This window comes from Pimephales promelas, chromosome 15, assembly GCF_988280905.1.
Source record: "Pimephales promelas chromosome 15, fPimPro1.hap1.1, whole genome shotgun sequence".
NCBI lineage: Eukaryota > Metazoa > Chordata > Actinopteri > Cypriniformes > Leuciscidae > Pimephales > Pimephales promelas.
The window spans coordinates 10,472,764-10,486,765 of NC_142783.1; the positions used below are offsets into that span (position 1 = coordinate 10,472,764).

At 36.5% G+C, this 14,002-nt stretch overlaps 1 protein-coding gene across 1 annotated transcript; it reads left to right on the forward strand.

Annotated features, from left to right (window-relative positions):
- Positions 1 to 2,455: 2,455 nt before the first annotated feature.
- Positions 2,456 to 13,374, forward strand: znf513b (zinc finger protein 513b). Its single transcript, XM_039674326.2, has 4 exons — positions 2,456 to 3,118; positions 4,425 to 4,553; positions 6,096 to 6,809; positions 9,421 to 13,374. The coding sequence occupies exons 1-4, from the start codon at positions 3,079 to 3,081 to the stop codon at positions 10,182 to 10,184; spliced, it is 1,647 nt and encodes a 548-aa protein (XP_039530260.2). The 5' UTR covers positions 2,456 to 3,078; the 3' UTR covers positions 10,185 to 13,374.
- The last annotated feature ends 628 nt before the right edge of the window (positions 13,375 to 14,002 follow it).

The following is a 14,002-nucleotide window of genomic DNA, read 5'->3' on the forward strand; positions in this document are numbered from 1 at the left end:
GAAGTCAGCTTATCTATAAATAATGTAAATATTGAGAAGGTGTCTAAAATTAGATTTTTAGGAGTCAACTTAGATGAAAAATTGACGTGGAAAAGTCATATATTGCATGTTAAAAATAAGATGGCAAAAAGCCTATTTATTTTGAATAAGGTTAAATACAGTTTACCATATAATACAATGAAAATATTATATTGTTCAATGATTTTGCCCTATTTAAACTATTGTGCAGAAATATGGGGAAATATATCACAGTAACACTATGCCTCTATTTATTTTACAGAAAAGAGCCATTCGCATTATTTTTAAAGCAGGATATAGAGACCACACAAATCCACTCTTTATTAGGTCAGGATTATTAAAATTTAAATATATTGCTGAATTACAAACTTTATTAGTGATGTTTAAAGCTAGAAGCAAAGCTCTTCCACATGACTTACAAAAGTTATTTGTTTGTACTTCTGAAGATGGAAATCACAGACGGCCGTATGACTTTAAACATCTAATAGCAAATGAACAAATCTGAAACAAATGTGTTTGTCTGTTGCTGGAGTAAAGAATCTTCTAATGAAAAACTTACGTAAAAAGTTGTAAAAATATTTTGGAATTTAAAAAGAGATATAAAAAGAAACAACTTGAATTATATCAAACTGAAATTTTAATTGAACTGTATATGGTCAATATATAAATGTATAAAAGTTTAAATAAATATTAGATATGTTGGAGAATGGGGGATGGTGGAGGGAGGGAACAGTGCTAATGACATATATTATGTATGTTAATATATTTTGGGTGGTGCTAATGCCATCTATTATTTATGTTAATAAATTTTAGGTGATGGTGGAGGGAACAATGTTACTGTAATGCCATCTACTATTGATGTCTATAAAGAGGGCAGATAAATATAAGAATATTATTTTTCCATCTGCTCCTTTCTGATCATGGAAATGTAATGGAAATTGTAAAAGCAAAAAAAAAAAAAAAAAAAAAAAAGGCAAAAGGGGGTCAAACACAGTATTACTGTAGTAGTATGGTGTTCCCAATAACCCTTAGTTACAGTTTTTTTTATTCGCTTTGGTACTATTTTCACAAGTAAGGTGTACATTTTCAAAACGCTTAGTGCTAATATCACAACAGATCATCAAAAGTGCACTTTTTTCAAACATTTCATCATGTTTTCAACTGTGTTAGTACAATTCACACCATCACAAAGTATCCTTTTCACAACACAAAATAAGTGTTTCATCTACATTATTGTTTCATTCACAGTAACTGCCTTTCATAAAGCTCTTACTATCAAACTTTTGATTTGCATCTCTTTTTGTTCAGTTTAATACTTTTGTCTATTATTTAATCCAACAGATCTTAATAGTTAGTCAATTAATCATTTGTTAAACCTATAGAGTTTCATTTCAGCAATATACAGTATATGGATTTTGAGAACTACAGAAATAAAATGTGTGTTTGTATGAATATTTAAATGACATGTAACCACACCTGATGATTACTCGTTTTAGCTAATTGATTTCACACAATTGGCCACTATATACTGTAAATTGTAGAGGATGTCTTCATTGATCCTTCACTTGATTACATATATGATGGATATTTGGAAATTATAGATTATGTAAATGTTGGGTACTGTAATTGTATTGCCTAATGTTACAGTAAAACTGTGTAATCTGTCTTTTATAGTACTGTAGCATATTCATTTCAGCACTTCTAAGGCCGATTTGAAACATGTATCTTGCATTGTTTGCTGTTGGATGAACTGATTGTTAAAAGTACTAAACTGAAAGAAGATCATATTGTTGTGTTTCAGTGATTAAACCAAATGTTCTCATTACATATTACAATAATCTTGTGTTTGAAATAATGATTATGTGGACTGAAAACATGTGCAACTGACTGAAAGCATTACATCAGGTTTTGAAAGAATGACTAGCTGCGTTACAAGTGTGATCAGTTTGGATTTTTGTACTAAGAGTTTTGAAAATGTACACCTTACTTGTGAAAATAGTACCAAAGCGAATAAAAAAAACTGTAAGTGTATATCTATCTGGTGGTTGAGGAGATCCCCCCTTCTATGTAAAGCGCTTTGAGTGTAGAGAAAAGCGCTATATAAATGTAATGTATTATTATTATTATCCATAAATGTATATCATGTATATATGCTGTATATAGGCCTAAAGACAGATAGATAGATAGATAGATAGATAGATAGATAGATAGATAGATAGATAGATAGATAGATAGATAGATAGATAGATAGATAGATAGATAGATAGATAGATAGATAGATAGATAGATAGATAGATAGATAGATAGATAGATAGATAGATAGATAGATAGATAGATAGATAGATAGATAGATAGATAGATAGATAGCGATGCTGTACTCTGGTCTTCCAGTAGATGTCGCGGTTTCTCTGTTTCACACTGAACTCTTTCAATCACTTCCTGTGCTGCACATTCCCATCACAACACCAGCAGCAGCAGCAATGAAACTTGCACACTTTCACTTCTTCAACTCATGGAGACAGTTCACTGGGATAACAATTGACGTGGACGAATAATTCCTCATGGAGAGACGTTGATGTTCCCGCTGCTGGCTGTCCAGTGGTTATAAACACTGGACTTTTATTGTATGTTCTCTTTTTTGGCTAGCTAGTCATGCTAGTTAGCATTCGACTGGTATCAGGATAAACACAAATTACATCCAAAATATCAATTTTCTTTCATCGATGTGGATTAAAATCAGGCTGCAGACGTCAGCCTTGCGATGTGAGGGTCATATAATCGTAAATGACAGTGTTTCTACTGTCCTGTCTGAGTATTATGCGTGTAGTTTAATTTTAGCTCAAGCTAACATAAATTATAACAAGAGTTTCTGATGTTTGGCTGTTTGAATATGATTTTTGGGGATATATACGTGATAATGGTGTTTAATTCGGGGTTTATGAGGGAATTGAGGAACTCTTTGTTCGGGGGAGGAAGAGAAAAATGAGGAAGAGGAAGGTGATGGTGATGAAGACCAGCTCAACAGGGAACTGCTGATTATTAACAGACACATTAAGAAAAATGCCCAGAAGAAAACAGTCCAACCCACAGCCTGTCAAATGTAAGTCTGGACTTCTATCTCACTTGATTTCACCTTAATTTACAGTTTGACTATATTTTCTGTTATTTCTTGAAAATAATGCCTGATTTTCTTTTATTTTGAAATCAGTGTGATTGTGATTGTTTCTATTGATAATAATCAACAAGAGCATACAAATGTTGTGTGTGTATATATTTCTTTCAGACTATAGGCAACCATGACATAGTCTACAATAAATTGACTATTTGACCATAATGCTTTCTCATAATGTTGTTTTGATTACATTATAGTTGTAATTGACGCACATTTAGACTTAATAATGTCAGATCAGAATGTGTTTATGAAACACTTTTGTTGGAGATATGTTTTGTCATTGAGTCGCATGTCCTTGATCACAATATTTATTTATTTTACTCTGGTTTGCATTTTTGTTCACTGTACTTTCGCTCTTGTTAACTTGCTTTTTCAGTACTTTCTGTTGAAATAGCGTAAGTGTTAATTTTCATTGCTTTCTAAATGAATATACACAAGTTTAACCTTGAGCACGTCTTTCCTTTTGCTGTGTCCGTTAAGAAAACAAAGCTCTTTTTAGTTCCTCACAATGTCTTGACTGAGTGAGCAGGATCCAGCCTATTTCCAAAAGCTCTTCTTTAATATTGATTTACGTGTCTTTAAGAACCAGCCAAGCTCGGTTCTATCTCGGTGAAAACATATCAGCTTCCCCTTCTTCTGTCGTCATTCTTTCCTTACTCCGTTTCCTCTGGACAGACCCCCTGTTCCTGCTGCGGGACTCGGGCTTGACCCATCTCTGACCCAATTCCCTCTGTTTATCTAGTGTCTCTTCACTGTTCCTTCCTCCTTTATTCATTTCTATCATATTTTTTCCTCTATCCAGAGCTAGTGTTGTTAACCATCAGTCTTGTCACTGTTATCATTGGCTGATCCCATTTAACATCTGAGATGTCCTCTAGAATGTTATATTTATAGTTAGTCATTTTTTATTTTTTTTTATTTAGTGTTCAATTGCCAATGCCGAAATCAAAAGATGGCCAACATAAAACTGCTGCTAAATGACGTACAATATATTTACTCTGAAAGTCTGAAAAATCATCTAAAACTTTTAGGAACCAAATGTGTACCATACATTGACACTTTGCTAGTAGGTTTAGTGGACTATGACACAGGAGTCATCCAAGTGGACCTGGTTATTTCCCCAAAACCGAGAATCTCAAAATGAATACTTTCTTTTTACTTTCATGTTTAAGAGTGATGTCATTATCAGATTGATTCCAGCATGGTAATGGTGGCTGTGATTTTTTTTTTGCAGTGGGAGCTGAAGATGGTGCAGGGGTTTGCAATCAGGAAAACCTCGTCCTGGAGAGCGACTTCCTCCTCGGACAGGAGCTGGGCTTTGGAGAAAATGACTACAGGATTGTTGGTTTTGAGAGGGACTCAGGTCAGTGACGTGTATGAATTACTTTAATTCAGCTTAAATTACAGTATTTTGCGGTACTGTTCCATAGTTCAGCCAAGCATTTGCCAGATTAAAGGGTTAGTTCACCCAAAAATGTAAATTGTCATCATTTACTCACCCTCAAGTTGTTCCAAACCTGAATGAATTTCTTTCTTCTGCTGGACACAAAGATATTTTGAAGAATGTCGGTAACCGAACAGTTGATGGACCTCCATTTTTTTCTATACTATTGAAGTCAGTGGGGTCTTTCAACTGTTTGATTACCGTGATTCTTCAAAATATCTTCTTTCAAATCTGTGTTGGCACTGCTGTCATGTACCGGTATGAAACAGCTTCACAACTAGTCTTTTAAAACACACATTGTTATTTTTGTTTTACAAATATTCATATTATGACAGAAGTACTGGTATACAAGTTTATAGTTCAGATAAAAACACTGATATCTACAATAGCGAATCAATTTTTGAAATAAATAGACTGCAGCTATTAACTTTTTATCAGATTTGATGATCTGTATTTGAAAAAAAAAAAAAAAAATCTCGATTTATCCAGAATCGTGCAGCTATACTTTACTGTAATTTTGTTATGAATAAACACCTCATAAAATGAATTATTGTAGGTTATAGTTAATCTCAGATCATCTACTAGTGTTCTGTATTTTGCTATACTATTCTATACTTTATTCCAAACTAAATTGTGTTTTTTTTATTATTATTAAATAATTAATATAATATATTTTATTATTATTACATTATATTTAGTGCTGGGCAACGATAAATCGCATCCAAAATAAAAGTTTGTGTTTAGGGATGGGCATGATTAATCGCGATTAATCGCATCCAAAATAAAAGTTTGTGTTTACATAATATATGTGTATGTAGTGTGTATAATTAATTTGTATATATAAATGCACACACATGCATGTATATATTTAAGAAATATTTGCGTGTATATACTTTATATATATATATATATATATAATATTATATATAAATATTTGATATATTAATAACATTTTTTTCTTAAATATATACATGCATGTGTGGGTAAGTTAATTATACATACTACATACACATATATTATGTAAACAGTAAACACAAACTTTTATTTTGGATTCGATTAATCGCGATTAATCGTTGCCCATCCCTAGTGTTTACATAATATATGTGTGTGTATAATTATTTTTATGTATAAATACACACATATGCATGTATATATTTAAGAAATATTTGCATACTGTACATTTATACATAATTTATATTATATATATATATTGTTTTTTCTTAAATTTATACATGCATGTGTGTGTATTTATATATACAAAATAATTATACATAGTACACACACATATATTATGTAAACACAAACTTTTATTTTGGATGCGATTAATCGTTCGTTGGCCAGCACTAATTATGTAACATTATTAATATATATCTTTTAAAGCATGAAACCTTTGATATGTTGTGCCTCAACTTCCCACTGAAAAAGCACTGCATAACACAGCATCTTGTGATCTCCCGACAGACTCCGTCACTGCTGACATGGGAATGCCGGTGTACGGCTTCAGCGACGAGGACTGCTCCAGCTACAACCGTCTCGGCATCGAGAGCGACTTCGAGGACCCGCGAGACACGGAGAGCGAGCGTGAGGAGATGGGCCCCGACGCCACATTCACACCGTACCTCTCCTGCAGGCAGTGCGGGCAGCTGCTCGCCGACCCCCTGAGCGGGACGCTGGACCTCGCCCTGCACTGCCTCCAGTGCGGAGCCGAGGGGGGAGACGCCGACCGCCAGGACAAGCCATTAGAGGAGGCCCACCCGGCCCACAGCGCGCAGGGGAGGATCCACCGGGGCAGATCCACGACCGATGAAAGCGCGAGTAAAACATATGCGTGCAAACTGTGCAGTTTCAGCTCACGTTACTCTAATCACTTGAAGCGGCACATGAAAACACACAACGGTGAGAAGCCGTACCAGTGCCAGCACTGCTCGTACGCCTCCGCCCAGCTGGTGAACCTGCAGAGACACGTCCGCACACACACGGGCGAGAAGCCGTACAAATGCGAGTTCTGCACGTTCGCGTGCAACTCTTTGGGCAACCTGAAGAGACACCAGCGCATGCACACGCAGGAGAAAGAGCTCAACTGCGGCGAGTGCGATTTCCGTGGGAACAACAGCCACTCTTTAAAGAAGCACATGATGAGCCACAAGGAGGACACATCTACAGCCTTAACGGAAGGTATTTGTTAAATCCACCATGTTGTTTTTAGTTAATGAATGCTCCTGCTGGTTTTATGGATGATTCGTCAGTGCGCGTTAGGGCTGCGTGAATAATCATAGTAAAACCGAAATTGTGCGAAAAACAATTTTCGCCTGAGATTTGAAGCCAAATTACTGGTGAGTAAAATGACTTTCAAAAGATTGCAGCATCATTATTTTATTTGTATATGGAGATGGTCTATTAGTACAATCTGTTTACTTTAGCAATCTGTGTCACATTGTATGCCAACGGTGACAGTTCAAAAATGGGGAAAAGCACTTCTATGTTTGTCTTTCTTCAGAAAAAAATATTATCAAAATTAAACATTTGAAATATATGATAATAATAATAATGTTATATGTTTGATTTTAGTAGTATTATTAAAATATGATATTAATATTTATTGATATACAATCACATCCTTTAAGAGAAAAAAATTGCAGCCCTATCAGTATCAACAAACACTGCAAACCCATCATCTTTTAAAATGACAATTTTTATTTTATATGAAAAATTTGCACTTACCCAAATTTGAGTTCGAGTTAGAGCCAGACCGATATATCGGTAGACCGATATTATCGGCCGATATTAGGCATTTTCAAAACTATCGGTATCGGCAGTTATAATGGACGATAAATTAATATTAAAACAGATGAAACACGCTTGAACCATGTGATGAGTGTTGGAGTTGTATAGTTTGTCCACCAGAGGGCACTCTACACCGTCCCTGTTGGCAACACTCGTTGAGTTGGTCACGATACATATATTGCTTGAATAACAATTAAAAGAACATCCCCTTCAGTTCTCTTAACTCAAATAAGCATGACAAAATTTATGACTATCATGTCCAGTTTTGCTGCTGTTATATAAGCCGAGAGTGAAGCAGAATTAGCTAGTAATAGTTACGTTACGTTGTTACAGTGTAGTTGACTGACTATCCTTTTAACTTTTGACAATGTGACTGAAGTATTTCTTTAATAGCGCGTGACAGTTATAGCAATGAGACGTACCATCTCTCCTTGTGCTGTTATATTGAAAATGTATGTTTTACAATTTGCAGTATGACATAATCCATTACTAAATTATGGCTCATCATAGACTAGCTAACCATAAAGCTGGCTAATGCCACTATCAAAATAAATTATATCATTTTAGTTAAAACTCATAAATAACTACAAATAACTAATGTTGAGGAAATCTGTTAATATTTTGTTGAGCGTTTCTGAAAATGATAAAAAAAAAAAATCGTCCGATATATCAAAATATCGGATTTTAAAGCGCAGCGTTTTTTTCCGTTGAGATGTTTCGTTGCTATGATACAGAATATCTGCAGCACAGTTTACTTGTAACTAATTTCGCAGATAATTTGTTTCATACTAAAAAAATATGTTTCATCCATTTTGTACGGTTATCTCTGCTGGTTGATGTCGTTGTACAGAAAGAAAGTTGTGACAGTTGGTCGGTGTGGTATTTGTCCCGCCCGTCCTCCACTGTGATTGGACGGCTGGGTAAGAAGTGACAGTGATGAGCACTGCGTTTTATCAAAGTCCTTTTAGGCAAGTCCTGCCACTCGGCCGCCATCTTGGCCACGCCTCTTGGCAGCTATTTCAAACTAACAAGACCAGGCTACTATCTAAATGAATGGGCAGAGAGTCAGAACTGCACTTTCACTGGTCATGTATAGAAACAGCAGTACATTATGACAAAAATCGCTGAAAAAGTTTGATGAATTTGCCCCAAAATAAGGTTTAAAATGCCCTTTTCCCCACAGGCTATACTTTCACTACGCGTGCTCAAGGGTTCTCGTCTCCGCTGTTGCAAATATCAAATGTGCGCGTGCATCCGTGGAACCAGACGATAGGCTTAAATGTTTCTCGACTGTTAAAAGCAGACGATTGACTTTCCAGCGGGAGGGGCGGGGCACGTGCAATGTGCATACAACTTACGGGTTTTCCCTATATAGTTGTATTATGGATTTAGGAAGTGGCATGTCTCTATATAAATTGTCTCGGTTTTTTTTTCAACTCTCGGCGACCAGTAAAAAACGCTGGGTGCTCGGCGCTTCAGTGTGAAAAAAACGCTCAGCGCCTCGTTACGCTCATGGCGTTTAAAAAACGCTGCGTTCCCATTGAAAACAATTGAAAACATATGCTAGGCGCGTAGAAAAACGCTTTGGTGGACACACGGCCTAATATTTTTTCTTATTTCCCTCACAGATGTGTCATATTACAGAAGTAAAATGGGTTATGAATGCCATTTCTTGTTATCTTAAAGTACTCATTTATTAGCCTTTATTCGATTAGCAGTACTAAACAGGAATACAGATTCCTTGAGGAAACATCTCTGCTAGTCTGACGTCTTTTGAGGGTTTCAAAGTGAACAAAGAAGCACCTGTTCCCTTCAAAACTGCAGGTCTTTGCTGGTGTATTTGCACTTGCTTACAATACGTTGCACTTTGAACGCTTCATGCTGCAAGAAAAAAAGAGGAAGTGGAGTGTGAAGTAAAGGGAAGTAGAAAGTGTTAGGTTCCTAAAACTGGGTTTGCTCAAAAGAGGAAAATAGCCCTTCAGCTTTTTTCTTTGTCTTTCAGAGTCGGTGGTGTCTGACCTCACTCTGCACATCAGCAACGACTCCGACTTCCTCCAAAGCTACGACACCCTACGAACGGACCGCCATCCTCCCGCCCTGCTGCACACCGAGAGTTTGGCCAAAGAGTCGGACCCTCTTCCCGAGCTGCTATTCCCCTTCACGTGTCGCGTGTGCGGCGCGGTGCTGGAGGACGAGGAGGGCGCGACGGCGCAGATCTGCAGCAAATGCACATTAGACATGTTGTCCAAAAGCTCGCCCGCCAGCCCGGAGAAAGACGACAAGCTGTACTCGTGCACGTCGTGTCCGTTCGTCACACAGTACCCCAACCATCTCGCCCGCCACATGAAGACTCACAGCGGCGAGAAGCCCTACAAGTGCCCGCAGTGCAACTACGCGTCCGCCCACTTCGACAACCTCAAGCGGCACCACCGCGTACACACGGGCGAGAAGCCGTACAAATGCCACGCGTGCGACTACGCCTGCGGGAACTTGGCCAATCTCAAACGGCACGAGCGCATCCACTCGGGCGCCAAGCCGTTCCAGTGCAGCGTGTGCAGTTACAGCTGCAACCAGAGCATGAACCTGAAACGCCACATGCTGCGGCACACCGGCGAGAAGCCCTTTAAATGCCAGGAGTGCGGCTACACCACAGGACACTGGGACAATTACAAACGCCACCAGAAGAAGCACGGCCACTCGGCCGAAGGGTGGCTCAAGATGCAGCTACCGGAGAAAGAGGAAGAGGACGAGGAAGGAGAAATGTAGCGGGATCTCGCTGTTGATGTCTAACCCCAGTTGCCTTATTTTTATCAGAGGACTCAGAGGACGCGACATGGCCGGTTTGATGTGTTTTTGTTTTGTTTTGTTTTTTTCACATGGAATTTGATTGTATTTTGTATTCGGTCCAACGTTTACAGCAGCTGATCGCAGAATCACAGGTTTGTTCTTTTAAGACCGTCATCTCAAACTCAAAGGGCACATTTATGCACCACTGTGAGTGAATTTTACAAAAACAACATAAGAACAAATAAGAAATCATATTTTGCTAAAACTTTACAATAAGGTCTCATTTATTTACATTAGTTTACACGAACTAACTCTACAAACAATATGCTTTTACAACATCTATTAACCTTTGTTGATGTTAGATAATAAAAATATAATTGTTCATGTTAGTTCACGGTGTATTAACTAATGTTAAAAGGATAGTTCACCCAAAAATGAAAATTCTATCAGTATTTACTCACCCTCATGCTGTTCCAACCCCGTAAAAACACAAATTAAGATATTTTTGATGAAATCTGAGAGCTGGATCACTCCTGTATACTAGTCCATAGGCTTCTTGAGGGATTGAAACTTGCTGGCCTTGAAAAGTTATTAAAGACATCGTTAAAATAGTCCAAGTGACTACAGGGGCTCAATCTTAAATTTATCAAACGACGAGAACACTTTTTGTTCGCAAAAATCAACAAAAATAACGACTTTATTTCAACTATTCGTTTATTTCTCCCTCTGCCTCGAGTCAGGTTACTAGTTTAACTGCGTAAGCTTCTGGTGTTGTACGTCACACGCATCACACACATGACCAGCGTCGGCCAATAGTGAGCCTACGTGTGACGTAGCTCTACGCTATCACACTACATTAACTGACTACAGGCCCATGGAGAAGGAAGTGAATAGTTGAAATAAAGTCATTATTTTTGTTTGTTTTTGCGCACAAAAAGTGTTCTCGTCGCTTGATAAACTTAAGATTGAGCCCCTGAAGTCACTTGGATTATTTTAACGATGTCTTTAATAACTTTTCGAGGCTGGCAAGTTTCAATCCCTCAAGAAGCCTATGGACTAGTATGCAGGAGTGATCTTAATATCTTAAATATCTTAATTTGTGTTCCGAAGATGAACGAAGGTCTTACGGGGTCGGAACAACATGAGGGTGAGTAAATACTGACCGAATTTTCATTTTTGGGTGAACTAACCCTTTAACAGATACCACTTTTGATTTTAATAACATTACTTAAGATTAATAAATGCTGTACAAGTATTGTTTGTCTACTAATGTAATTAAAAAATGTTAACAAATGAATTCTTATTGTAAAGTGTTACACGTATTTTGCATAAAGAAAACGAGGCCTGTTTCTTAGGAGAGATTTTTTTGCATTGTGAAAATATCTTTTAGACTTTTTTTTATTAAAAAAATTGTAATGTATTGTTTTTTTGTAGTTACTGTATTGCAGTAAAACAAATAATTGAAAAATAAATTGGTGTAAATTTCAGCACAGCATAACATAGTTTTTTTCACATTAAGTAATGAGAAAGATTGTGTTTGTTTGCTGTCATGAAAATGGCAAAATGCAAAAAAATAAATCCTAAAATCAAACATTTTCTTTAATGCAAAATATAACTTTTTTTAATGTTTTTTTTAATGTGTTTTGTGAGATTCACTACAGAGCTCCTAAGGGGATATAATAAAAAAAAAAAAAAAATGAGATGGGAGGAAAACGTATATTTCGGTTCTTTTGCTTTGTCTTGCAAATGCTTTGCTTTCCCCCTGCAAAAATGCTTCCGTTCCCCCAAGAAAAGCAATGTTTCGCCGGAGAACGCAAAAAAGTTTTGCGAGAGAAAGCAAACGCATTGGAATATAATTTTTCCTCCCAATGACCATGTCCTTGCTGACCACACCTCTGCTGTTTCGGGTTCTAGTTGAATTGCTGAATGAAAGAACTGAAATAAAGCCAACGAGTCAGCAGCTGTAGTTGTTTCATGAGGGATTCGATGACACTGAAGATGTCTGGCTGCTACTGTATGTTCACTTATGCACAATGACAGTGATGTTGCCTTGTCTTGAGGAGGTGCTGCACCTCCTTCCCTCATTTACTGTACATGAATTTTCCGGGTGCCACTGCAAAATGCTGCACTGATCGGGGGTTTCCTCCGCCTTCAGCACACTCATAGTTTTTCCAGGGCATTAGAGGGACTCGTATGAGTGAGTCTCACAAGAACCGTTCAGAAACGCTAGTGTCGTATTGAACCACAAAATCATAATCAAGGGAATGTTTTGCATGAAGAATACGAAGGTGTTCTTTTTTTGCATTGTGACATTACTGTCCCCGTCTACAATGTTCATTACTGTAATATTAAAAAAAGTATATAAATTGTACAGTTATTGTATATATTGTGGTATTATATGTTCTCTTTATTTTTATTACTGTATTACAGTAAGTGATTTTTTTAGTGCATTACAGAATAAATGATTAACTATCTTGAAATTGTCACAATGCAAAAAAGGCATAATGGTCCTAAAATAGGCCTCATTTTCTTTATGCATTTTGTGTGTGAGTGTGTTGAAAATGACTCGAAGCTTTCATGAGATGTAGGTGTGCATTAGTGGGTCTTTTGTTTGAATTTAAAATATTTCCTTCAGTTTTATTTAGATAAAGTGTGATGCCTACTGTGAGATTATCATGGAAACCTGTAAAGGTTTATTATTTTTTTTTCACACATTTAGTGGGAAAGACCCTGTTTTGCTATTTTCTTTTGGTTGTGCAAACCAGTTCACGGGGAAGAAGGCGGGGACCACTCGTTTATCATCTCTTTATTGAAACACATCGAACAAATCACATTCAAAACACGCATTGAAACATTTTGTACACAGTCACTTTGATGCATATAGGATATTATTTGGTCCTCCCTTTTGTTCAGTGTTGCTCTGTTACTGAACTGGCACAGTCACTGAAAAACACCGCAAGAGTTCAGTGCAATCAGGGAATTAGTGAAATAGAAGCACAGCACTGAAACCAATGACATTTGGTTTGCCATATTGTAATATGATTATTTATGTACTGTATTTTTGTGGGTTTCATTAGCTTTCTAATTTTTGTACACAAATTGTTGGTCTGAAGAACTGTCAAGTGGCCTTTGGTTTCTTAATAAAGATGTTTATTAAATTTTATTAAAATAGCTGAGTTAAGACATTTGTAACAACAAATGGAACAACAGTTGCGTTCTGAAGAATAAATATTTAGTACAACACTTAATTACTGTGCACTATATTGCAAGCAGAGTTCTAACAATCCTGATATATATATATATATATATATATATATATATATCTTTCATTGCATCACACCACTAGTTAGAATTTCAGCTTGTGATTCTGCAGCTTTTCACAACAAATGCAAAACAGTTAGTAAAGGTAACTGAAAAAATAATTGCTGGTCATATGCTTTATACTAGCGTTGGGTATTGAGACACATTTCACGATTCGATTCAGTATCAATTAATTGGGGCCAATCAGTTACATGGAAAATATTCTCAAGGACATATATACCTCATGCTGTAGTGTAAACTATACAGGAAATACCCGTTGGTAGCTTACATTACTATAAAATTAATGGTTAAAATTAACTGTTTGCTATAGGATACTTACTGTCAATTACACAAAATGATTTTTTATACAAATATTGGTATAATCTTTTAATCACAAATATGTTTCTACTTGTTTTTTGAAATATTAACATTTAAATGGTGTCTGTCATAATTGGATTTTGGTAAGTTTGTTCCTTTCATCATAGCTCGTGTTCACT